Genomic DNA, 26549 nt, shown 5'->3' with positions numbered 1-26549 from the left:
GCTGCATCTATTGCACTTGGTGACTATAGTTCCCATTGAGAGTTAAGCATTGAGGGTAAAGGCACCAAGGTCAACATGGGTTTTTAGATGCATACTGATTACTGAAAAAGCCTAAGATAAATGAATAAATGCATCTAATGCACTCTAGAATGAATTGTTGCATGATGATTTCCTAATGTGAATGCACATGAATCTGCCCTTTGTTAACTGTTCCTCATGAAAGCATTGTGAAAATGTGTACTTTAGGAAGAACTGAAATAGAACGACTCCTGCTAAACTCTGCAGTCTTTTCCTTTAGTGCTGTGGCCTGGAAAAAAGCAGAGGGTTTTTATGTAATTCAGGACATTCCTGGCCACCCTAGACTTTGAGGCTTCATTGTCTCTCAGTGCTCTGCTGTTGGAGTCACTTTAATTCATGTGACAAGTGCTCCTCAAAAGGCTCCCAGCATTCAACTCAAGCTATGATCTTATTATTACCAACATTGAAAATACTAAATAGTTTTGCTTCTTGAAGAGGCAGACAGTTCACCCAAACATTACAATTCTGTAATCATTTACTCACCTTTAAGTTGTTCCAAACTGTTGACGGTAGCCATTGATTTCCATAGTATGGGAAAAAATATGTAATGGAAGTCAATGGCTACCAGCAACTGTTCTGTGTCATTTTATTTATTTTTGCTGAATCTTTACAATTTCGCTCTTTATCAACACACATCATTTCCTTCTCCTTTCTGGTTATGGAAGAGAAGACATTTATTTCCCTATTTCACAGTTGTCTTTCTCAGTCTCCGTGTTGTCACGTTCAGTTCCTCACATTGCTGCATGCTAAGTCCAGAGTCTGTACATGGAGAGGAGTTGGCCCACGGGCAGAGTTAGGAGATCTGTGGCAGTTTGTGTTTGTGCTTTACGTGGCAGAGACATGCCAACTCCACAGGCTCTTCTCTTGGCCAGAAGTCCTGAATCAGCTGCTTCTCACATACTGTAGGTCAGACTGAATTCTCCTGGCAGTCCTGCTCTGGACATGGCGACATAGCAGATCTCAGTCTACAACCTTGATTATTCAGTTCCTGCATTGGATAAGCTTAAGTTCTGTTCCAGCCACATTTTGTGCTTGCTCAGCTGTATGAGAGAAATGGACGAATCTCAGGAAATCTGTCATGAACTTGTCAGGGTCATACTTCAGCGCTACATCGAAAGGAAGAGTATAAAATATTTGGATAAAACCACATTTCTTCCCCTAAAATTCTTATCTTAATAAGACATTTAACTTTTTTTTTCATTCATATTGTTCTCATTTATAACTCTCATTATTGAAATACAGTGTTTTTGTACTAAAAAATAGTAAATTGCTGTAAAATACTTAAAAAAAAAAAATTGGATTGGTAAGATTTTATTAAAATGTTTTTGTAGTCTCAAATCAAAAATACAGCAAAAACAGTAATACTGTGAAATTATTACAATTTAAAATAATTACAGACTCAGTGTCACATGACCCTTCAGAAATCATTCTAATATGCTGATATGGTATGAAGCATTTCTTATTATTATCAGGCTTCTTTAATGAAAAGAAGATCGCAATAAATTAATAAATAAAATAAAACAGCATTTATTTGAGAAATAAATTATTTAATGTCCGTCCTTCTCACTACATTTTTTTTTATATACACACACACACACACACACACACACACACACACACACACACACACACACACACACACACATATACATATATATATATATATATATATATATATATATATATATATATATATATGTATATATGTGTATTTCTTTTTAAATCAGACTGATCCCAAACGTTTGAATGATAGTGTATCATTTTATAAAAATCTAAATTGAAGTCAAATTAAAGGCAGTGCAACAAATATTGCCACGGTGTATAGATACTTTACTATTTTTATATTCATTTATGTTTGTAATAATAAAATATATATTGTTTTTATAAATATATATTTAGGGTAAAATATGACTTTTGTACAGTTATTACTTCTGCAAGTAGATTTCTCTCTCTCTCTCTCTCTCTTGCTCTCTTTCGAGAAAGATTCGGCCCCTGAGATTTTAGTATTTTGCAAAGTTGTTTGCTGTTTCTTTTCATTGCGAATATAAATGTTCAGTTCTCTCCCGGCGCTGTCACGGTGATCTCACACGGCTTTGTTTGTGCCGCCAAATGGTTCTGGCTGTGGATATACGGTCTCTTTTATGAGAACCTGATTTCTCTCACCTTGTCAAGCACATCCTTTATTATTAGATGCAGCAGACACATGAGAGGTAAAAGCCTTTGTTTGTTTGTCTAGCTCAATTTCATGCCCTGCTTGGCACATCATTTTTCAAACTGCGATCCTGTTGCTCTTGGTTGCATTAACATATAGACGGAAATGGGAAGTCTTCTAAATATATCTGCCTCAGGCGGCACAGGAAAAGTGCAATGAGTCGTAGACATTCTCATGTGGTTTGTAATAAAATAAATGTTGTAAGACGCTTGCAGTATTCAAAGGTTATGAGAGAAACTTAATGCATTAATGTTGCCGTAAAAATGATAACACAGTCTCGGCGCAGTCTTCCAGTTTTCAGATTTATTGATTGATTTCTTGTGAATTTTTTTAATCTCTCAGTCAATGCCGATGAGGACTTCCCTGAGCAGCATTTGCTGGACATAAACACCTGCTATCCTTCTTTGTTTTACTAAAATCATAGGAAAGGTAAGTGATTCTGGCTTTCTTTCCTCCTCAGAAAAGAGCTTTCACTGGCTTCTGTTCCATTCTGCTGTTAATTAGATCCTGAACCTGAAGAACAACTGACAGGGGAGCTCCATCCCTAATCACTTATTCTGATTGAACTTGGTAATTAGATGAAGGGATGGATGACACCCTCTATCCACAATATTTTCTCACCTAAGGGAAATGTTTATCTTTGTCTAATTAATTTGTGTTAGAGTAAGTTTTCCACTAAATGTTCACTATTTTTATATATTTTTTATTAAAATGCACCAGTTTTGAAAATTTTTGGCCTCAAACGTTTAAACAGAATTGTCTATGCAATAAAACGTATAATTTAGTAAAGCCTAGACAAAAAATATTTTCTGTAGCATATTTCTACAATTAAGTTTAGTTTTGAATACATCTCACATTTTGATTTGAAATGCCTGGCATTTGTGAATTCAGGAGGAAACCCTAAAGACAAGCGTGACGGATGCAAACAGAAGTGAATTATATGTTTCTCTTATGGAGTCGTATTGCACCCTCTGTTCTGCCATTGCTTTGCCTGTATTTAAAGCTCACATTATTCAGCACAAGACAGACAGCTGATCCAAACCGCCCTGTCCAGTGAACTGGCATGTGTAAATACAGGTGTTATGGTTCAGGAGGTTTTCTCAGTGAAAGTGATGCTGTGGTTTGTGACCGCTCTCCGACATTGTGTAATTATCAACCGCACTGGCTAATCTGAATTGGTAAGAAGAATGTATCTTTATCTAAGAGACCTTAAAGAGATCGTTCAGGCACATGTTGTTCCAGACTTGTGCTATTGTCTTGCTTTCACTTTCGTCTTTATGTAAAAGAGCAGCTCGGACATCCTGCCTTTTGTGTTTCACAGACAAAAGCAAATTATACAGGTAAATAAGTACATTTATTTATTTATTATTTGGGTGAATTTTTACTTTAGTACCAACAATGAAGATTCACTGTTGTAGCCTATTATCATGATGAAAAACTCTTTCTCTGTCTTTCTATCTTCTCACAAACAGACCTGCTCATGACTGAAAATGTCTTGCTAATTTACAACACATACAGAGGCCGTAAGTCATTTGGGTTTCTCCGTGAGGGCTGTAAGTGTTTGTCTGTCTAGCTCAAGGTCAGGACTGAACGTGTGTCCTGATTGGATCGGGAAGGGCATAGGCATTGAGCAATACCACATACATCCACAGACACCCAGGGCTTCTGTTTCTCTGTCTCATTTTTTCGGTCCTCTGAGGACAGTTCCATCACCTTGGATAGTGGCACTTCTGAGAGGTTGATTGGTACACAGAGGTTCAAAAGTTTAAAAAATCTGCTATTACCAGGTCCAGGCTTTCTTTAGTGCTCTGTTGAATTGCAGGTCATTTCTAATTGTGCATCTTGTCTTGGGTAGAGGGACACCAGATGTCGAGTCATTGCTTGGCATCTGTGTATGATTGATGAGGAAACAGCGCCAGACAGCAGCGCCTCTGCATTTTACAGTGCTATGAAACTTCCCTTCAAGCTGGCAGCACAGGAAGTGGAAGAATCCAGAGGGCAGGAGGACAGCGATTAGTCTCTTGTCTCTTTAATAGCGGCCTGATTAGATTCCCATGATAATGCTTGTTTTTCATCAATACAGAGTGCGCAACAGCCTCAAAGTTTAGTTGAAGGTCAAAAGTGTCACTATTCTGTGCCATGGATGCACTGTTGCTAAAGATGTGATCTGAAAAATAAAATTGTCATGTTGTCAGTTATTATTGTGTATTTTACAAAAGGAGATGTTTTGAAAGATGTTCGCACTGCGCTTTTCAATAAAACAAAGTTACCAAAAGCTACAAAAGGTTGCACTATTATCATTCAAATTTGCACATATACAAATCTGCCACATCAAGATAAGTGCCTTATAATTTAATTACAATGTGCTAAGTTTGAATATGCAGAAGTATGAATGGAATTTGAGATCCAAAGATTTTCAGTAAATAATTGAATGACTTAAATTTAGGTCTGTTCCTCACATTAGGTTATGGTATGACTTCAGGAGACTGCATATCTAAGTCATATATCAACCACTTTTATGTTGCTTTTTTGTTGTGTTCTGTATACAAGGGTGAGTAAATCAGTCCGTTATTTTCTAAAGGCAGTCTGGTTAGTGATTGATGACTTTTTCCAGTATTTTTGAACTCCCATTTAAGAGAGGACATAATCCAACATTCCACCTATTTCAGATAGGATCCCAAATTCACATCCCTTTCAAATAGTCTCTCTCTATCACTCTTACTTTATTCTCCATACAGTCTACTCTAGGTTTCTGCTGACTCAGGCTTTAGTGAGTGTCTGTTTAGATCAGGGTTGAACACTCGTTCTAAAGCTCTATCCAAGCCTTGTCTGAGATCAGTCTGAGAAAGATTCAGGCTGAAGTGATGCTCGTTCTGAATCTTGAGGGTGTCACTCAAGTGCAAAAAAATATAAATAGTACTCTTTGTTTTTACCGTCATCATTTCCAAAGTAAAATATATATATCATTATCTTGGAAAACAATCTATTTCCAGGACACGAGTTGATTCTGTATCATTCAAAAGTTGATGAAATTGGATTGACATCTTGGTGGGTTGCTGAAAATGTGAGCAGTTCATCAAAAGTTGTTGAGAGGATGGTCAGTGTTCTTCACAGTGGCTGCATTGTTACAGTACTCAGTGTGAGATCACTGTCTGCTCCCATGATTCTCACTGAAGACATCCGTTTTATTCAATCCGGGCTCATTGGAAAAATGTTTTTGTGGTGACATTTCTGAATTTTTCGTAGCACTTTTAACAAAATTTTCTGTGAGTGGCACTAAAATTGTGTTCAATTTTATTAAAACAGTTGGATGTGATTCTGACTTATACTAATTGGTTGTTGTTTGAATCACGGCAGTTCAGAAACTAGAAGGTTAACTCAATTATGGAATACTGTTCAAAAGTTTGAGTTCTATTTTAATATTTTAAAATGTAATTTATTCCTTTGATAGCAAAGCTGAATTTTCAGCAGCCATTAAAATAAAACAAAAAAAACTTGTGATTAATATTTTTGTGGAGACCGTGATACTTTTTTTTCTTCTCAAGATTCTATGAAGAATAGAAAGGAACAGCGTTAATTTGAAATATGAATCTTTGTAACATTACTAATCACTTTACTGATAATTTTGATAAACTTAACACATCCTTACTGAATAAATGTATTAATGTCTTTCAGAAAAAGAAAGAGAAAAAGTAACTAATCTGAAATGTGGGCATTTCAAATCTTTCTGAAGACATATCAGCAGAAACAGTGGGTCGATTTGGGAGGTGCGGAGACTGCTGAAGTGAAAGCCAACTGAGGATAGATCTCTTTCCCCCCACTGCTCTGCTCTCTGCTGCCTGGCACTGTGGTGAACGTCCTCAGCCAAGTGCATACCAGCGGGCCTGGCCAGCAGCCCTGAGTCACCTCTTATTACATGAAAGCAGTATGGGTCTCTGTGCTACATTGAGTTCAGCTTTATGAATCAGAATGAGGAGCATTACACTACCCATGTTGCTGGTAACAACAAGTATGTTTAACGAGGTTTGGCAAAGGTCTTGGTGTAGGAGTGTTAGTGAGCAGCAAACTACTGTGTGGGGTGAGTAACATAGTTGACCAAAAGTTCAGATAGGCTTTTATGATGTTACAAATAAACTCTGTTCTTTTGAACTTTCTATTGATCAAAGAATAGAAATCGAATCTTAACTTGGTTTCCACAAAAATAAGAAGCAGTTTTTAACATTGATAATAATAAAAAGTATATCTTACACGTCAAATCAGAAGGTTAGACACTTAAGTTTAGAGCAATGGATGCTGACAATTCAGCTTTGCATCAAAGGAATAAATTGCATTTTCAAATATATTAAAATAGAAAACAATAGAATGTTTAACAATATTACATTTTTATTGCATTTTATTAAATAAATGCAGCCTGGGTGAGCATAAGAGAATTCTTTCAAAAACAATGATTGATTTTAATTCTTACTTCATACAGTCAAGAGATTTGTTTGCACTCTTTTGTTTAATTTCAATGATGCCAGTGAACATGATTTCATTCTGACATCTAGTCTCAATTTTCAAACAGAAAGAGCAAGTGGATATGCTTCCCCATTTGCAAGTTTGCCCAAATTGCTTGGAAACTGCTGAAGACAACATTGCAGTCATTTATATACATTCACGTCAGTTTTAGTCTCTTTTTATTTCACAGACAGGTAGTACGGAGTGACAAGAAATTCTTGAGGAGTGCAAGGATGGCATGCACTAAGCGCACACTCACTAACCGCTGTGCGACAGCTCAAACCAGTTTATTGTCTTTCAGAAATGTTCTATGATGCCAGTTTTGAATTTGATACGGCTGATTAGGTATTGTTCTGGAAAAACAACCCCTTATCTCTTTTCAATTATTCCTAATGGCACTAAAGAATTTTATTTATCCAAATGAGCTGCATGAAAGCTTCTGAACTAGGTTTGGCGACTTTTGTTTTGTGTTTAGCTGCAGGGTTTTACTCTACCCCAATAATAATCCACCTCCAAATAGACAAAATGTCACAAATTAAGGGCATGTTGAATTACATTTGCACTCTTTAGTCAGTCAGTCATATCTCAGTTTGTCAGTTTGGTGCATCCATCTTTTTGTGTATTGGTTTGGTCACAGTGAGTACATATGTGGATGGATTTGACTGTATTTTAAATAATAGTTTATTCTGTTGATTCGGTTTAATTTTGAGTGACATTTCAACAGATAAATTGGACTTATAATGGCTTCTGAAAACAAACTTGTTTACAGAGATAAAAAGTACAATTCTGCTTGTTGTTAGTCACATAAAAGTCGGCATAACCAATCCGTATAATTGTTTGGAGAGTCTGATATTTACGGTCCTTGCTCTCTTTAATTGTTTACTGGCCAGTGTTTTGTCTCGTGGATAATGATAACTCAGAGAGACGCAGGACGAGGAAGCTAATGGTTAGCGCACGTCTCTGAATATCAATGTGCTTTTTGCATGCTTCTTTTTCTCTTTTCACTTGCTGCCTCTCCCTCCTTCTTTTCTTTTCCACCGTGGAGTTTTTAAAGAGATGCTGTCCAGATTGAAACCTCGTCCCTCCTGACCTAAAATAAGCTAACCTTGGGAGCAGAAGGGGAGGGCATAGCGGCATGCTCCACTAGCTTCCTCCTTTCTCACTTTTAGATGCGCATTGTTTGATATTGTTTTCAAGGCTGCTTCTGTGCAGAAATGTATTATGTGTTCTGATGGTTTTTATCAAACTTTATTGAGTGTTACTTTAATATTAGATATTTCTTGTGGTGGTGTTATGATTAAAAATATTTTTTTTTCTCTGTTTTTAAACTATAAACTGTATATATACAGCAATATTTTGCTCTGAAATAGCTTAAAAGAATCATTTCAAATTGGAGGAAACATAATTTCAACCAGACCACCTTTTTTGACGAGTAGATACCAAATACTAAACAATGTGCAAACTTGTATTAATGTATTAAATAAAATACAGCAAACAATCGTTTAAACAATCGAGTTAACAATTATCAATTATATTTTCAACAGTTTTGGAATAATGAAGACAAGGAATTTAATCATTTGCACTTATATTTACCAATATAAAAAATAAACAGCAATATTTTCTACATAGATATTTATAAAGATTTAGTGAACATTAGCCAGTTTTGTTAATTCCTTAATTTTTTTAATAAATATGTTAATTGAAATAAAACTGAAATAAAATCTTAATATTGACAAACATAAAAAAAATAAATGGCAAAAGCACATAACAAAATTACTAAAACTAAGTTTTGAAATGAAAACTGAAATAATAAATAAATAAAATGACAGTTTTGCAATGGTGACACAAATTAACCATTGAATCAGAAATATGAATTGAATGCTATAAATCAGACTGTTAATAACCAAAAATAAAAACACATTAAAATAGTTATTCTAAGCCATATTATATTGCAACACATGCAATTTTGCTTGTTGTGTTTACCGCCTTGCAAACAGTTCATTCAAGAAATGCAAATCTAGTTATTAACTAAATTCTTTATTCTTGTTCTGTTTTGTGGCTATATGTAATTGTTCTGTTATTTTGTCAATTTGCTAATGAATTGTAAGTTTAATATATCTTTTCTCCTGTCTTATCTCATAGTGGAGAGCACTGCTGCTGAGTTCTTTCTGCTGGAGGATGCAGCGCTGCATTCACTTGTTTAATGGACAGGCATCTCTACCAGCCTGAGCGACGTGGACCTCGTGCTGGTGTCCCACCGTACCTTTTCCTCCCACAAGGATGTGCTGGGTGACCACATTCCCTACATCCAGGCCCTCTTCTCCCAGAGTCAACCACCGCACCGCATAAACCAGGCCTTCAAGGTGCTGAGTATCCAAATCCTCAACTTCATCTAATATCTCCATCTTTGAAATCCTACAGGTGGCCATTGTGCTACAAATGAGTTCCTGCCACGAGCTGCTTGGGTCCAATGAGATGGCAGACACAGAGAGGCAAGGCAATGCCTCCAGTCAGATGTACAAGATGAAGGAGCTTGAGAAGATGTACACACAACAAGGAAATGGAACATTCTCATTGCTTGTAGAGGGCAGTGGGGTCAGTAGGGAAGTTACGCAAACACACTCATCTAGTGTCCACTCCAGCCCTCAAGACAAACACTTCTACAAAAAAGATGACAGTGGAGGGGGAGTGGCTAGCGGAGGAGGGCGGAGCTTATGCACAATAGAGGGAGGAGCCGGTCTAAATGAAGCGGGATCCCAGGATAGTTCTGTCTCCTTTAACAGAGAGCAGATTATCGTGGAGGTCAATCTCAACAACCAGACTTTGAATGTTTCTAAAGGGTCTGACGCCAAGGGCTTCATCTCAAGTACCTCATCCCTCCTCGCCAGTGCGGTTGAGGGTAAGGAACAAAATGATAATGAAGATGTTGGTGAGGACGAAGAAGAGGAGTATGAACACAGAAAGCAAGGGATGGAAAATTGCAGCGATGACGAGGACGATGAGGATGAAGAAGAGAATAATCATGACATTCCAGAAACAGGATGCACCAGCATGGAAAGACGGCGTGCCGTGGACACCATCGCCATGAGACAGACGCTAAATGACACGACACTACAGGAGGGGGGGAAGAGGAGTAAAGAGCAGGAGAGTCTGGGACAGAAGGTGAAGCTCGAAGAAAAGCAGCACTTTTCCTGCAAGAAGTGCCCTCGTGTTTTCAACAACCGCTGGTACTTGGAGAAGCACATGAACGTCACCCACAACCGCATGCAGATCTGCAATAAATGTGGCAAGCGCTTTGTACTTGAGAGCGAGTTACTGCTACACCATCAGACAAACTGTGAGAAAAACATACAGGTACACACACTTGTCTGCATGTACATGTTAATAAGGTCAAACTATAATGCCGATTTTACACAAGCATTTGGTGCAAAGTCAGAGTTTGGTTTATTTGCTTAGTGATTGATTCCAAATAATACAATAAAAAGAGAGACATGCAGGAATAGCAGAAGGGAACAACAGTTAAGCTGGGCCCAGCCATCAAAACACAAAAACAAAAAAACACAATCATTTAGACACAAAACCCATAAGTAGACCCACACTAAATTTGTGCCCACAAAAAATGGGACATTCTTTATTCACAAAGTTCTAATTTCATAGTTATAATGTAATATTATAGTTTCATATATATATATATATAATCAAATTGGTTAATTTAACTATGAAATTGGAACTTGGATGTCCGTCAGGGTTATTATATTTAACAAAACTAAACTGGAGCTACTATTAAAACTATTTATATATAAAAAAATAAAATGTTGTTACTTGAAATAAAGGTTAACAGATAGCTTTGCTTTCGCAAGAATAAATTACATTTTAAAATATATTCCAATAGAAAATACATTTTAAATTGTAACAATATTTTACTGTTTTATTGTATTTCTGATCAAATAAATTCAACTTTAGTGAGCATAAGAGACATCTTTCAAAAACATAAAAAAATCGTAATCGCAATTGCATTATAGTATTGGTTATTATTGGATATAAAAATATTGAATATTTTTTATGTTTTATTCCTATATACTTATTTACAGTAGACTTGCTTCAAAATAATCTTTAAAAACACTGTTAATTTTATATATATATATATATATTTTTTTTTTTTTTTTTTAGCAAATTTCCAGATGAATACAAATTGTCCATACTGTACCTAATAATGTTGTGATCCCTAAATTTAAATTCGTTTAAATTGTAACGTTTTTAATAGTGTTTAAATGGTGTAGTTTTGTTTATTTTTATTATATTTAGACAAAATAGTATATTTTCAGTTAGTGGTCAGAACATGAAAACAATTATTAACTTGTCAGTGCACTAGTTTTGATCTGATAATAATAGTCTTATGTAATCTTATATAGTCTTCTTATAGCACATTTCCCCTTTTTAAAGGTGGATCATGTGTATTCTCTTCTGGTAATCTACTATGAATGCATATTTCAGAGCAGAATGATACTGGAGACCAGAGATTTGGGATGATATATAGTTTCAGACTGTATTAGGGTGTGGAGAACAGCTGTTTTCTGCCACAAAAGCAGGTCTGCCAGGCCATTTCCACCTCCAACTCCAAACCACCCAGCACTCATTTGTCTCTGCTGTATGGAGCACTTATGGGGAATTCGGTGTAATTAAGGAAATTGTGCTGTTGTGCTTCATTTGATATAAATGCATTTTAAGTTAGAGGTGCCCTTTGCAATTATTCAGTCTTCTGCCGTTCTTGATACTCTCTCAGAATGATAAAATACTGTTGTTTTCCATGGACCCCTAAGGGAGAGCTGTTTAGTCTAATGCCAATGATTCAGCTTCTCTGATCTTTGTAGTGCGTGACTTGTGGAAAAGCTTTTAAAAAGCTGTGGTCTTTACACGAACACAACAAGATTGTCCACGGATATGCTGAGAAAAAGTTCTCTTGTGAAATCTGTGAAAAGAAGTTCTACACCATGGCACATGTCCGGAAACACATGGTTGGTGAGTACTGGGTTACTCTGTCATCATTTACTCAATTTTGTTATTCCAAACCCTTATGAATTCTTAGTTCTTGCAGTAACATAAAAAGTTGTTTTTTAAAAGAATATTCTAGACATTCTTTTTCTGTGTCATGTAAGTGATTAAGGACTGAAGCTGTTGAATGAAAGTTCACCTAAATCTGAAAATTTACTTTGGATTATTATGATGTTTTTATCAGCTGTTTGGACTCTCATTCTGACGGCACCCATTCACTACAGAAGATCCATTAATGAGCTAGTGATGCAATGCTAAATTTCTCCAAATCTATGTGATTAAATAAACTCATCGACATCTTGGATAGCTTGAGGGCTTTTTTTTTTATTTTTGGGTGAACTATTCATTTAAGATTCCAAATGGCAAATAAATGGCTTTTGACTACAATAAGACCACAAGATCATATGCTAGATTTGTGCAAGGAACAGAATGACATTTAATTAATTGTTCCCAGAAAATCTTTCCTTATGCACTTCAGAAAGATTTATTAGTGTCTGATTTGTGAATGAAACACTCATGTGAATCGGATCTTTACAATGAATCAATTTATCTTGTTCACAAAAGTGGTATGAATGAAGCCTCTGCTTTGCAGGCCACACCTGTAACTTTAACCTAAACTTTATACTAATCCACATCGTGGCAGTCAAGATGCTGAAAAATTTAGCAGCTAAAACGCACAAAGACATATTGTTTTTGTAAATTAACCTTCAGGCAGATGTAATAAGCACACCCAGGCCTTCATACCGTATGGTACTTTAATTTCCTGAAGTTTGATCTTCCCAGAGCTTGGTCCAGAAAAACTGTGGAATACCCAGCTCTGTTTTGAGCAGGGGAAAAGAGCCGCTGTGACCTTGCTTTACCATCCAGAACAGACATAGTCGAGGACAGAGGCTGTATTGTTTAATCTGCCCTAAGAGCAGAGAGGAAATATTTTATCTAGAAGTGCTTCCTTCGACCAGAACCACTCAGTTGTCTTTAGGGCAACAAGTTACACTTGCTCATCTCACACTGACAGCCGAGTATGTGCAGTTAAAATGCAGTTTCTTATTATACACTAAAACCATGTCACAAGCTAACGCTCTTGTTATCCTTAAAATGAGCAATGAGGCATGTGATTAAGATGTTAATTTAAGATTTTAATACATTTTCAGTTAATTGTTACTATGAGCATTCTGAGGCAAACAAGAGGCAGACGTCATTTTTAATATATGAATTTTGTCTTTTTTGTTGTTGTTGCAGCTCACACAAAGGACATGCCATTCACTTGTGAAACGTGTGGAAAGTCCTTCAAACGCAGCATGTCTCTTAAAGTGCACTCTCTGCAGCATTCTGGAGAAAAGCCCTTCAAGTGTGAGGTGAGTTCAGTCATGCGGATTATCAGTCGTAGACCCGAGAGATTCAGGTGTTGCACTTTGTGTCTTTTTCTCAGAGAGGTCAAATTTCCTTTCAGTTCACATTAGATCTTATTAGAGTAATCATGTGCACATACATGTATGCTACTTATAGGTTATATGTTTTCAAAGGCTGCATTTATTTGATCAAAAATCTAATATTCTCAACTCCCATTTAAACAATTTAAATCCATTTTCTATTATATTTTTTAAAATGTAACTCATTCTTGTGATGGCAAAACTGAATTTTCAGCATCATTACTCCAGTTTTCAATGTCACATGATCCTCCAGAAATCATTCCCATATGCTGATTTGTTTCTCAAGGAACATTACTTATTATTAATGTTGATAACAGTTGTACTGATTACATTTGTTTTTAATGGAAGACAGGAAACATTTATTTTTCACTATTTTTTTGATGAATAGATTAGAACCAGTCTTTTAACCAGTGTCCAATATTTGATCATTTCTAACTTTGTGAAATGTTGTTGTTAATCCAAATCCATTTAGATTTAGTACCAATACTATAAGCAGAGGAGCACAGATGTAAAGTATAATCTACAGTATCTGATGCTGCTGCTCATGTTGTAGAACTGCAGTGAAAGATTCCAGTACAAATACCAGCTGAGGTCGCATATGAGCATCCATATCGGACATAAGCAGTTCATGTGTCAGTGGTGTGGCAAAGACTTCAACATGAAGCAGTACTTTGATGAACACATGAAGACACACACTGGTGAGAACCACCACTTTGGTGATTTTGGCTTTTGCTTATCTTGTATCATTAGAAAAATGTAAATGGTTTAAAAAAGAAAAAGAATGAATATATTCTCATTATGGATGCACAGTCCAGTTCCCTATCAAAAGCTACTCTCGATGCTGCGCTCAATAGCGCTAATGAGAACATTTTTTGTTCGACCGGTTGTGAAGCATGTGTGTCAAACACGCCAAGAATTGTCTTATATAACCTCGGCAGGTGACGTCACTGATAACGTGCACCTGCAGGTTATAAATAGACGTGAAACGGAAACATCCTCAGGTTTCTTTGTCTTCAGAGACCGCATTGTGTTTGTGTGTGTGTGTGTCATGCTGATGAAACTATTAGTTTAAAAGGAAGTATGTTGAGAGTTAAAAAAAAAAAAAAAAAGTTCTAACCAGGGGCGGTTCTAGGGTGGGTGGAGATCGGGGGCTTAGCCCAGAAAAATCCATGTATGTGACTTTATTTTAATAAATCAGAAATATTTACCTTGTTTAAAATATACAAAAACAAAAAACAAATTTAAAACATTTTATTTAAAGTTTATGCCTTGTATCCTGACACATATGCTCTATCACACTTTTTTTTTTGTCTCTGTCTCTCAGTTTTCGTTTCTTTTCCAATCAAGCCTGACTGGCTACACTCGTCCTGGTAGAACAGGGATAAGAAGCAAACATTAAGCAGTGCACTGACATACTCTTACTCTACAAAGATATACTGGACAAAGGACTTTATTATGCATTACAGTAAAAAGATTCAAGTTATTCAGTCTAGCAGATAAACCTTACCCTCTACTGAAGTCTGTGCATCATTCCTCTGCTGTGGCTGCCTCATAAAGTTTTGTCCTATAACTTTGCTGTTGCCTGCTTTCCTCTTTTCTCAATTGTTTTTCTTCTCATCATAACAGGTCTCCTTTTGGGCTCTCCTTGCCTCTCTCCACTCCATTCTCTTCTTCTATCCACACCTGTCATCTTCTCATTTAATCTAATGTCTTCATTCCTTTTCTTTGTTCCATTTGTTTTTAATGTCCTCCCTTTCTCTTCTCCTTCTTGTCCACTCATTTCTCATTTTTCCTCGCTCCACTCTCTACCCACTATTTTTTCTCCCTATACCCTTTTACACTATTCTCCTCTTAAAGTGTGCCCACTTCTCTACTTTGCGTGTTTGCCTTTTTCATTTGCTTTGAATTTTCTTTTTGTTATAATGCTTTACAGTGAAATTGTGTTTGTTAAAATTAGTGTAATAGTTAACATTTTACATTAATTACTATGTCCATATGGTCTGAAAATTATAAATTCTTTGTAATGAACAATTGTATTTTGATAAAAAATAAAAAATAAAAGATTTACAAATATTAATGAATGCAATAAAAAAAACAATTCTTGGTTTATTGGTAATGAAGTAACTAATGATAACAAATAAAACTTTACTGTAAAGTGGTTTTATCTGCCTCCCTCCATCCCGTTTCGGTCTGAGCATGGTTCTTTATTGCATTGATGGTGGTAGTTTAAGAGTGTATCGTCTTGATTTCATTTGGGCAAATCTGTCTATCACCATGTCATGGTCAACAGCAGTCAAGTTCTTCTTCTCTATGGACATCACTGCCAGGTGGTTAAGCCGGTCTTGTTCCATTGTGTTTCTTAACCATGTATGCAGTCGACGCAAGGCACTAAAGGAACGTTCACAGCTGCAGCTACTGACTGGGATTGTCAGTGTTACTTGAAATACTGAATTCAGTGTGGGGAACATGTCAGTATTTTAGCATCTTGAACACACTATGTCAGGAATTACTTCTTTCTCCTTCCTTCTGTTCAAGAAGTTTTTTCCACCAGGAAAACTGCAACTCTATTTTATAATGTTTGGCAAGAATCTTGAGAGATTCTTCATCAAGAAAGCTGTCTGATGCTGGATGGCAGGCTTGAATGCCCATCATAAGATCTACTCCTACTCCTGAGAAACGGTTGTCAATCTCTTGCATCATTCGGTCAAGGCAAGGGTAGTACAATGTACACATGTGGTCATGTGAAGAACTGATTTCCGAGGTTGTCCTACATGATGTTTCCACCACATAATCATCAAGCCTCTTCTGTTTCCGTCTAAAACCTGCAGAAGGTTCTGGAATGTGATTTACCTCACACAAGGCCTTTGTTTTTGAAAAGCCTTACGTGTTGTTGACAGCTGCACCAGCTCAGATGATTGTAGCCCAAGCTGTTTGAACATCAGTAAACTGTTGGTGATTAACTAGAGATGCACTGAAAAATGAATAAAGGCTCTCCAGTAAATCAAAAAAGTTGGTGGCTTCTGGTATTGCCTTGCATGCATGGCACAGCACAAGATTTAATTCATGTGCATAGCAGTGAAGGTACACTGCTTCTGGATGACGTTCTGTCCCTTGCCTCATCTGCCATCAGAGCATACATCTTTGAATTTCTCATTTCTTTTATGATGCTTTCTGTGACCTCTTCTGAAATACATGCAATCATTTCATTTTGCGATGAGTGAGACAGGTAGGTAGCATGGGATGGAGCATTGTACTGCTGTAGAAATGGGTCAAACTGTTGTGAGAAGTTACATGCACTCAAGGAATTTTCCCTGATTTTGACTCTGGCTCTGTTCATCATGTCCATGGAATGCAATCCCCTGCTTCCCCAGAAATGACGTCACAGCAACAACACGATGGAGGTATTCACGTCTCTCAGTTATTTCTCCTGCACTGGCTCTATGAAGCTGTTCTGTTATATCTCCATGTGTTTCAGTTGTTTTGTAGCTCTTCCAGCATGTCATGGAAGCCTTATGAAGGCTACTTTGTTCATGCTCTCTGAATGATTCTAAAGCCCTTTTCCAGTTGGAGAAACCTGAACTTGTTAATGTGTCTTTGCTGTTTCGGATATGATGCTTGCCAAAGAGGCGACAAGAAAAGCAGAATGCAGAATTTCTGGATAAGGAAAACTCAAGCCACTGAAATGCATCTAGCCAATTCTTATTAAAAGCTCTCTGCTGTGTTCCAAATTGGGTAAAGAGATACTGCTGAAGCTTCACGTGTTTTGGGCCTGTCTGCAGTGTTCCTAGATCATCCCTCTCACCTTCTAAAGCCTCTTCTTTCCTTGCTGACTCATCTAAGACATGGTAAAATAGCAAGCTCAGCTCTATTATCGTTTTAATAGTCTTCACTTAATGGCATGATTTTTGTGAGAATAGATAAAAAAAGGTGAATAAAGAATCTATAATAACAAAAAATAACCTTACCCATTCTTCCTGCACATATTACATTTTATAGGCTACCTTATTCTTACATTATACTTACACTCACATGCATAAAACACACACAAACACTTAAAGCCAAGTATAATTATAAACGCAGGGCTCTATACACTTATATTTTTGAACGAGCACTTACCACTTACAAATTGCATAAATAATCTTATGAGGCTAATGTATCAAATATAAAATTTGGAATACAGAAATATGAAATTATGAAAAAAAATTGAATGGTACTTTGCCACTAGGTGGCGGCATGCCACTACCTTAATGAGTGAGTCGGTGAGTCATTTAATTAATGGATTCGTTCAAGACAGATGATTCATTCAGAAAAAAAGTAAGCAACAGTTTTTATGAATGGGTCAGTGAATCATTTACTCAAGCAAATTTATTCAGTTAACACCGCTGTGTGTTACTGCAGAGCACAACAACATGCTTTGTTTGGAACCATTTTCTTTGCGAAATATGTCTTTTTTTATTATCTTGTTTATTGAATTGTTGCCCTGACACGAAAAGTCTGCCATAGACCGGCTAACCAAAAATTATGTGTGTGTGTGTGTCCTAAAGACTGTGCTGCGCAACCGTTAACTGTGTTCAAAATGTAACGTTAAATCAGACACAATTTAAAACCGAAAAAGAAATGGGGTGGTTTTACTTCCTTTTTTTTAAGAATTTTGAAATATCCATTTTAATTTTGAAGTAAATTGATATAGTAAAATACTACACGCAAACAAACTGCCTGGCTCCAAAAGATCTCATTTCATTGGCTGGATCGTACAGATGCTCATCGATGGTTGGCCAGTTTACATGTCAGTCAGAAGCACTAGACTCAGTGGGCGGTTTTTGTCGGGTGTGAATGACAACGCGTAAATTGACAGACACTGTAGATGTGAGAGTCGAGAGATATTTATTTATTTATTCATTTATTTAAATTCTAATATAAATTACTTTATTGGGCATGAAAACTCATTGATGGCATGGTGGTAATAAAAACATTCGGGGCTTTACTGAAAACATTCGGGGCTCCAGCCCCCTTAGCCCACCCCTAACGCCGCCCCTGGTTCTAACTATTCTTGCTGATTCTTTAAGAGATGCGTGCCTCGCTCTCCATGGCCAATCTCTGAAGAGAAATCGCATGTTTATTGTTTGAAAAAAAAAAAGGCTGCTTCCGCGTTCTAGAGTGGCAGTTGTAAGCACCGCGGTTCACTTCCTATCCGCGCTAGGCTCTTTGCTCTCACGAGGAACGAGCTGCTTCCCGCTCATTAAGATCGCGCTCCGATCTAGAAGATCGGACGGTTCTTGCGCCCACCTCCGAAGCGTGCCCAGGCACTTCTTCGGATTGGGCAGAGGCTGCTGTAGCTCTAGTTCATGTTGAAATGGACATTGTGAGTGCTCTCTCCTAGCTCTCCTAGTTACTAGGTGGTGATTAGATTTTGTACATTATGATTTCATAGGTGAGAGATACACTAGCTGCTATCTCTCCCCTATTGGAGCAACATCATTTAAATAAAAATATAAATTAAAAAATGATGATGATGATGAATAACAAATATATATATATATATATAAAATATATATACGAAAAGACAGCAATTGTTCCCTGCCAAACGTACTGTAGCAACATCTACACTTGGATGGAATGCATTTCATGCTGTGGGTCAGACTAGTGCTGCCCTGCACACCATGGGTTCTGCAGGCGTATCAGGCTGATCTAAAAAAATCTGAGTGCCAGGAGGAGACTTTTAAAATTCCATCAGGAGTGTAAGGCTCCTTCCTGGCACCCTTAGGGGATCACTGAACAACATCTGCCACCACCGGTGTTTCGAGGTGCAGTGGTCTCCAGTGAAATGATACATGCTCTTTTGCTTCCTGCCACGTTTCAGCACACCAGACATCTAAACCCCCCCACCCCCCCACAACAAACAAAGTGTCACAATTAGTGCCCCTTTTGGAGAAGCTGGCAGCGTAGAAGCTACTGCCAAATATCTCCCCATGAGTCGAAAGAACTGTAGTGAAGGGCTACAGGATTCAGTTTGCACATCGTCTTCTGCGTTTCAAAAGCGTGGTCTCCACCTCTGTGAAACCGGCACGTGCATATCTGTTGACACAGGAATCACAGACTCTGCTGGTCAAAGGAGCCATAGAATGTGTTCCCCTGTCAGACAGAGAGTCAGGCTATTACAGTCGGTATTTCTTGATTCCCAAGAAAGACGGGGGGCTGCGTCCAATCATAGATCTAATGGACGTGTATTTTCATTTTGAAATATTGCCACAACTCAAGAGGTTCCTGGGGTTCGCTTTTGGGGGCAAAGCTTACCAGTATCAGGTTCTTCCATTCGGCCTAGCTTTGTTATCCCGCACTTACACAAAATTCATGGATGCAGCTCTGGCTCCTCTACGACTCCAGGGCATCCACATTTAAAATGTATATAAACGACTGGCTGAATCTGACCCAGTCTCAAGAGCTTGCGCTTCGACATCAGCATGTCGTCCTAGCTCATCTCGAATCTCTGGGGTTGAGACTCAACGACAAGAAAAACGTTCTCTCTCCGGCTCAGAGGACAACATATTTGGGTGTGGTATGGGATTCGATCACAATGCAGGCACAGCTGTCTCCTGCATGCGTCAAATTCATTCTAAACACCCTAAAGAACATCAAGCTAGGCCAGAAAGTCACTGTTCAGGTCTCATGGCAGCTGCATCCACGGTGATACCTTTGGGCCTCCTGCACATGAGATCGTTTCAGTTGTGGCTCAGAGCCAGGGGATTTCATCCAAGGGCCAATCCCCAGTGGCAAATAAGGGTTACGCGCCAGGGGCTTTGTACCCTATCTATGTGGTTCAGACCCCGGTTTCTGACTTTGGGTCCCACTCTAGGTCCGTGTTGTCATTGCAAGATGCTAATGACAGATGCTTCCCTCATGGGCTGGGGAGTGGCCTTAGTTGGCTGTCCAGCCCAAGGGATCTGGAGAGGTCATCCTCTCGAATTGGCACATCAATTGCCTCGAAATGAAGACTGTATTTCTGGCCCTGAAATACTTCCGGGTGGACAACACATCTGTAGTCTCTTACATAAATCGCCAGGGCGGACTGCAGTCGCGCCGCTTGAACGAGTTAGCGCACCAGGTTCTGCTTTGGGCACAGGACAAGTTCCTGTTCCTCAGGAGCGGTTTACATTCCTGGGCATATGAATGTAGGAGCACTTGCTGTCCAGACAAGCTGTGAAACACAGGAAATGGAAACTCCACCCCTAAGTAGTCAAATCTGGGAAAGATTTCAAGTAGCAGAAGTGGACCTCTGTGCTTCACAGGAGATGGCACAATGTCCCCTCTACATCTCTCTGACTCATCCAGCTCCCCTGGGTCTGGACGCTATGGCCCATGCATGGCCCAGACTGTGTCTTTACGCCTTTCCTCCGATTGCTCTGCTCCCGGGAGTCCTGGCCAAGGTCCGTCGACAGGGGTCTCGCCTCTTACTGATAGCGCCCCGTTGGCCGACCGGAGTTTGGTTCTCAGATCTAATATCCCTCCTCAATGGCTCGCCATGGTCGATTCCAGTCAGGAGAGATCTTCTCTCAGGCACAGGGGACAGTACTTCATCCCCGGCCTGAGCTCTGGAACCTTCACGTCTGGCCCCTGAGGGAAACCAATTAGAGGTGCTGGCCTTCCAGCCACAGTAATAGAGACTATTCTAAGTGCTAGGACTCCCTCCACTAGAAGAACTTATGCCCTCATATGGAGTGTTTTTGAGGGCTGGTGCATGACACACCATGCAGACCCAGCTCACTGCCAAATTGTTTCAGTACTGGAGTTCCTGCAAGAGAAATTGTCCTCAGGCACATGCCCTAGTACTCTCAAAACTTACATGGCCGCTAGTTTGGCTTGCCATGTTTTGATTGACTGGGTTTCTGTGGGGAAGCACCCTCTGGTCGCCCGCTTCATTCGTGGGGCTCAGAGGTTGAGGCACCCACTAGAGCTATGGCCCCTTCAGGGGATTTTGCTGTAGTGCTCGAGGGGCTGGCTGGCACCCCTTTTGAACCATTAGAATCAGCGCCTGCCAGGCTTCTGACTCTAAAGATGGTTTTTCTTATGGCCATTACCTCTCTAAGGAGTATTTGGGATTTACAGGTTTAGTCAGTCCTGCCATCCTGTTCCGATTTTGCCCCTAGGCGAGTAAAAGCTATTTTGCATCCTCACCCTAATTATCTTCCGAATGTTCCTTACTGTATCCAGTACGTGCTCTTCAGACTTACGTCCACCGCACTAGCCAGTGGCGTAAGTCAGAGCAGCTTTTCATATGCCATGGGGGCCGCAACTGGGGGGGGGGCTGCCTCCAGGCAAACAGTTTCACATTGGGTGAGGGATGCTCCTGCTCAAGTGTGTGATGCGGCAGGTTGGTCCTCTCCGCACACATTTGTCAGGTTCTTTAGTTTGGATGTCCATCCTACTCATTTCCAAAGACTTCTGTCCTCCGCCATTTACAACACCGGAGCAGAAAAGACTTCACTTACTGTGTCCAGTATGTACTCTTCAGATTTACTTCCACCGCACTAGCCAGTGGTGTAAGTCAGAGCAGCTTTTCATATGCCGTGGGGGCCGCAGTCAGGGGTGCGGCTGCCACCAGGCAAACGATTTCACATTGGGTGAGGGTTGCTATTGCCCTAGCCTATGAGGCGCGTGGTCAAACTTCGCCTCTAGGAGTTAGTGCCCATTCAACCAGTTGGGTTTCATCTTCAATGGCTTGAGCAAGAGGTGCGCCCTTGCAGCAAGTGTGTGTTGCAGCAGGTTGGTCCTTTCCGCACACATTTGTCAGATTCTATAGTTTGGATGTCGATGCTACTCCGGGCTTGGATGCCCTTGAGTCCACATCCCAGAGTCATGTCTGAGACCTTTTCGATGTTTGTGCGCACACACTACACAACCTTGGGGGTCCAGACACTTACGGCAGCATTGGTATTCTCGTTCCCATTAGCGCTATTGAGCGCAGCATCGAGAGTAGCTTTTGATAGGGAACGTCTCAGGTTACTTGACTCCAAACACCACAATCAACACACATTCAATAAGATGTTTCTTAATCAGCATTCAGTATTTTGTTTTAGTTTTTAAATTTGGTTTTAAATAAAAAAAAAAAGGTCTTTACCAGTGAGACTAAATAAAAGTATGCTATATAATTAAATTATTCCAAAATGTTAAAATCAAATAATGTTGGTGCGAATAAAACAAAGATGCAAAGTGTTTCATTCGTCCAATTAAAAAAAAAAAATAGGGTAATGATTCACATCTATATTTTTTTACTTCAGCCAATGAAAAATAAATAACTATTGGCTCAAGTTAAAAAATATAGATGTGAATCATTTCCCTAAAATGTTTTAATTTTATGAATGAAACACTTTTTTTCAGTGTGCTACAGAAGGTGATTTTTAAATCAAATTAAATCGATGTATTTTTAAGGTAATTCAGAACTGATGTTTACTTCTCGCTTTTCAAATGTGTATGCAAGTTCTACTTTACAAAAAAAGGTCAGTTTTTTCACATTTTAGTCTGTTTCGTTTCTCATCCAACACGCGAGAAGTTGAGCTGAACATCCCTTCACTGTCTCCGCTTGTGCAGGGGCAGGTACAGTACGCTCACGCAGCTTCAGTGAGAGCAGGAAAGGGACTCTTATTTTTTGCAGTAAGCTGTTCGCTTCCTGCTATCTGTGCCTCAGACGGGTAGCTCTGCACTTCCAGTGCTGAACCGCTGCCCGTCTCCTGCGCACAGATTTCGAAACACTTCCACACAAATGACATGATAGCGAATTATTACAATGTAGTCTGTGCACGCGAGCGCACTTCCGGAGAAATCCAATATTATCAAGCTGCAGACTCGGAGCCTGCTGCATCTACAGTCCCGCACCCAGAGTCCCGCATTCTCAGACCACTCGTTTTTCGAGACAGCGCCTCCTGCTGGTCGGAAGATCGTATAACACCCTTATCCAAATGCCATTGAAAACATCAGAATGCAATATTACGGTCTCTTTTTATTTAAAGTTATCCAAATAAATATTTGCGTTTCCTGCCTAATGCATGTGCCAAAAAAAATCATTGTGTTCTCAAACTAACTAATTACCCAGTATTTATTTTTTGAGCGTGAGTGTAATTGAAAGGAAATTACTGATGCAACCGATACAAATACAAATTGAACTATCATCTGAAAAATATTATGTGACATTACATTGCTACAATGTTTTAGTTTGTTTTTGTACAATGTTTCAAATTCCATTTTTTTTCTTTCAGCTCAACATATAATGGTCTAATTAACATTATACCATGCTAACATTACAAAACCTGTTTTTTGATATTTTGAATGTGAAGCAAAACTCAAATAATAGACAAAACACCAATAATGAACAATTCTGTACTTTATTTAACGATCACCTTAATCACTGTCATCTTGCTGTAAACAGGACAAAGCAAAGAAAAAGGGAAGAAAGAATTGTGTTAGTGACTTTATTTTCTTCTTCAATTGCAATTTAAAAAAACTCCTCATTTATAAGTTGCTTTGGATAAAAGCGTCTGCTAAATGAATAAATGTAAAATGTAATGTAAATGCATAAGGTAAAATAATTACTTTCTGGGAGGCAAATGTTGCTTCTTTTCTCATTCTTTTTGCAATCACCCTGTCAAATTCCTCAACTTCACTAAAATAAAAGATGAATGCCATCGTCAAAAATATTGTGTAATAATAATATTTTTTTTGCATATGCAAATTACAAGCATACCTAGGGTGATAAGTAGGGCCACAAGTAGGGCCACGAAGGAACACCTCCTCAGCCTCCTGCCAGGATAATGCCTGCAGCTCACATAGGCCATGAATGATGGCCTGTCCATATAAATAAATACATTAATTAATTAATGTATAAAACATTTCAACTTATGGCAATATTAGAAACAATCCAATTGACACACATGTGCGGGCCTACCTCAGGAAAAAGAAAACTACAAATGAACTCCACTTCATTTGTGAAGTTCAGTTGAGTTTTACAATTGTGTAGCAGAGCTTTGAGGTGTTCAAAAAGAATGGCACACTGCTGCTCACTGTCCATGAAGATTGGCACACGTGGCTTTAGGGGGAACCACTTTGATGGTTTCCCATTGAGAACATCCTGCGGGGCAAACAAAAAGTGTTGTTTTATATATACACAAGCCATCAATGAATAATTGGCATAACCATTTAAAATAGCTAAAGAGCATATTGGATAATCAATTGACAATGTTGTAGTTGACAATGATCACAGCCCTGGGTGAGTCATTTAGGAATGCTAATCTTTAAATGGTGAAAAATGAGCATTTCAGTACCACTAAATGCTGCTCTGTTCCCTTTGAAGACACAATGCAGTCCACCAGTGCTTCTTCAGTTCTTGTCCGATCTTGGACTGCTTGGACGTGCTGTGGGACATCTTGTGTGGTGCTTCTGCTTCTTTTTAGCCTATACAGAGGTTGAGTTTTTGCCTCCAATAAGCATTTTGCCTCGTCTGTCCAGAAGGCAAACCTGCGCCCATAGCTTGCAAACAATAATAAATAAAAAATTATAGGAATAATAATAAAAAGAAAAGAAAAGAAATTGTCGCTTAAGAGAGTTATTAAGGGTGTTTAGTTACTCATGCTAAATAAAATGTTGTATTGAAAAAATATTCAGAAGTAAATTAATTTAAATAAATTTAACTCATATATGGGACCTCTAAATAATATTTTACCAAAATGTACAATACTTTTTGACATACCCGTCAATTTGAAATCGTTCCATTAGCATAAGGCACCACCATTTTCTAATCATGGGCATGTCAACCTGAAAGAAATGCCCAGTTAAAGGTCATACTGTTTTCTACTTTTACCAAATAAACTTAAAGTAAATAAAATAAACATAAATTTCCTTTTTTTTACTTACCTCTTGGAAATCGAACTCGATGTCACAGACCATTGAGAGGGTGTACTGAAATACAGGAGACAAGCTGTTGTTAACACTGTTCACTAGACCTTACTTATAAACAAATGAAAGACCCTACCATCAGCACAAAAACACCACAGTCATTCCCTCTTGTCTGACGTGGCAAAGCCTATGATTGAGAAAATGAGAAAGTCAGTTTAGAAATTAATAATAGATAAAAGGTACGGATGCAAAATAATAATTTGTGCAGTAGAATTATCACCGAAAAATCCTTTCCAGTCATTTCTGTCCAGATCCCTGGATCAATTTGGTTGGCAATTTGTCTGTAGACAAAAAAACATGAATATGACTGATCAAATTTAAATGACAGCTCATCTGTAACCTGAGAACAGTGTCAGACACACCATGCAAAACAGGCTAAATGAACGTAGCCAAAACATGCAAGAAATGGCTAGGAGAACATAGCCAAAAATTAGAGTTAAGGCAATAGAACATGGCCTTTAAACTTTGAACAAAGCTAAATGTATAGTAGAACAAAAGCTAGAAATGGCTAAAGGAACATAGCCAAAAATTAGAGTTAAGGCAATAGAACATGGCCTTTAAACTTTGAACAAAGCTAATTGTATAGTAGAACAAAAGCTAGAAATGGCTAAAGGAACATAGCCAAAATTAGAGCCTGAAACTTCATGTCTAAATTCATAGGTGGACCTAAAAATTGCTCTGTATTCCACATCTCCAAAGCCGGATTCGTGCTCTGCATACTGAGAGTCTAAAAAGACTATCTCCCTTCGAAGTGGCCTCATAATCTATAATGTGTTAAGGTGTAACAAGATTTATTTCTAAAGTTCTCGGAAGAAGCATTGATGATAAGTTTAGTTTTAGAAACACAACAATTACGCTGTAATCAACATATCTATGAGACACTCAATATCTAGTAAGAAATAATTCCTTACACAGACAATGTAGTGGTCAGGGCCATTAGCTTTTGTCCATGGTGGAAAGACTATCAAGTCTTTCATATCTGCATCCTCCTACAATTGATTTCAGAAATTATGAAATTTTTTAAATAAGAATTTATGCCTTTTTATAGTTTTTACCTCCCACTCACTATATACACTCACCGGTAATGCTGTAACAATGTTTGGGGTTTCCTTCCAAGTAGGAACAACATAAAAGTTCTCTATGCATATATCTTTGCCCTATGGAAAAAGAAAGCAAGCAAAAATGTAGGTTAATTCAGACACATGTATACTCTTTGAGAGTTTACATTGTAATATTTTATATACATACAATATTCCGAGCCATTTCAATAATAAGCTGCATGCAGGCGTTTCCAATCTGCAATAAATAATTAAATTAGTCACTCATTAGTGAATGTT

The 26549-nt window shown here is 38.2% G+C and overlaps 1 protein-coding gene across 1 annotated transcript in view; it reads left to right on the top strand.

Annotated features, from left to right (window-relative positions):
• The window catches only part of LOC132124147 (zinc finger and BTB domain-containing protein 47-like), a 35624-nt gene that overhangs the window by 1633 nt on the left and 7442 nt on the right, over nt 1-26549 (top strand). Inside the window, exons 2-5 of the mRNA XM_059535004.1 lie at nt 8930-10141; nt 11659-11806; nt 13079-13194; nt 13823-13967. Coding sequence (XP_059390987.1) covers nt 9227-10141; nt 11659-11806; nt 13079-13194; nt 13823-13967 — 1324 coding nt within the window. The 5' untranslated portion in view covers nt 8930-9226. The remainder of the gene's footprint in view (nt 1-8929; nt 10142-11658; nt 11807-13078; nt 13195-13822; nt 13968-26549) is intronic.

Source organism: Carassius carassius, chromosome 42 (genome assembly GCF_963082965.1).
Source record: "Carassius carassius chromosome 42, fCarCar2.1, whole genome shotgun sequence".
NCBI classification, from domain to species: Eukaryota; Metazoa; Chordata; class Actinopteri; order Cypriniformes; family Cyprinidae; genus Carassius; species Carassius carassius.
This window is presented reverse-complemented; position numbering and strand designations above follow the sequence as displayed.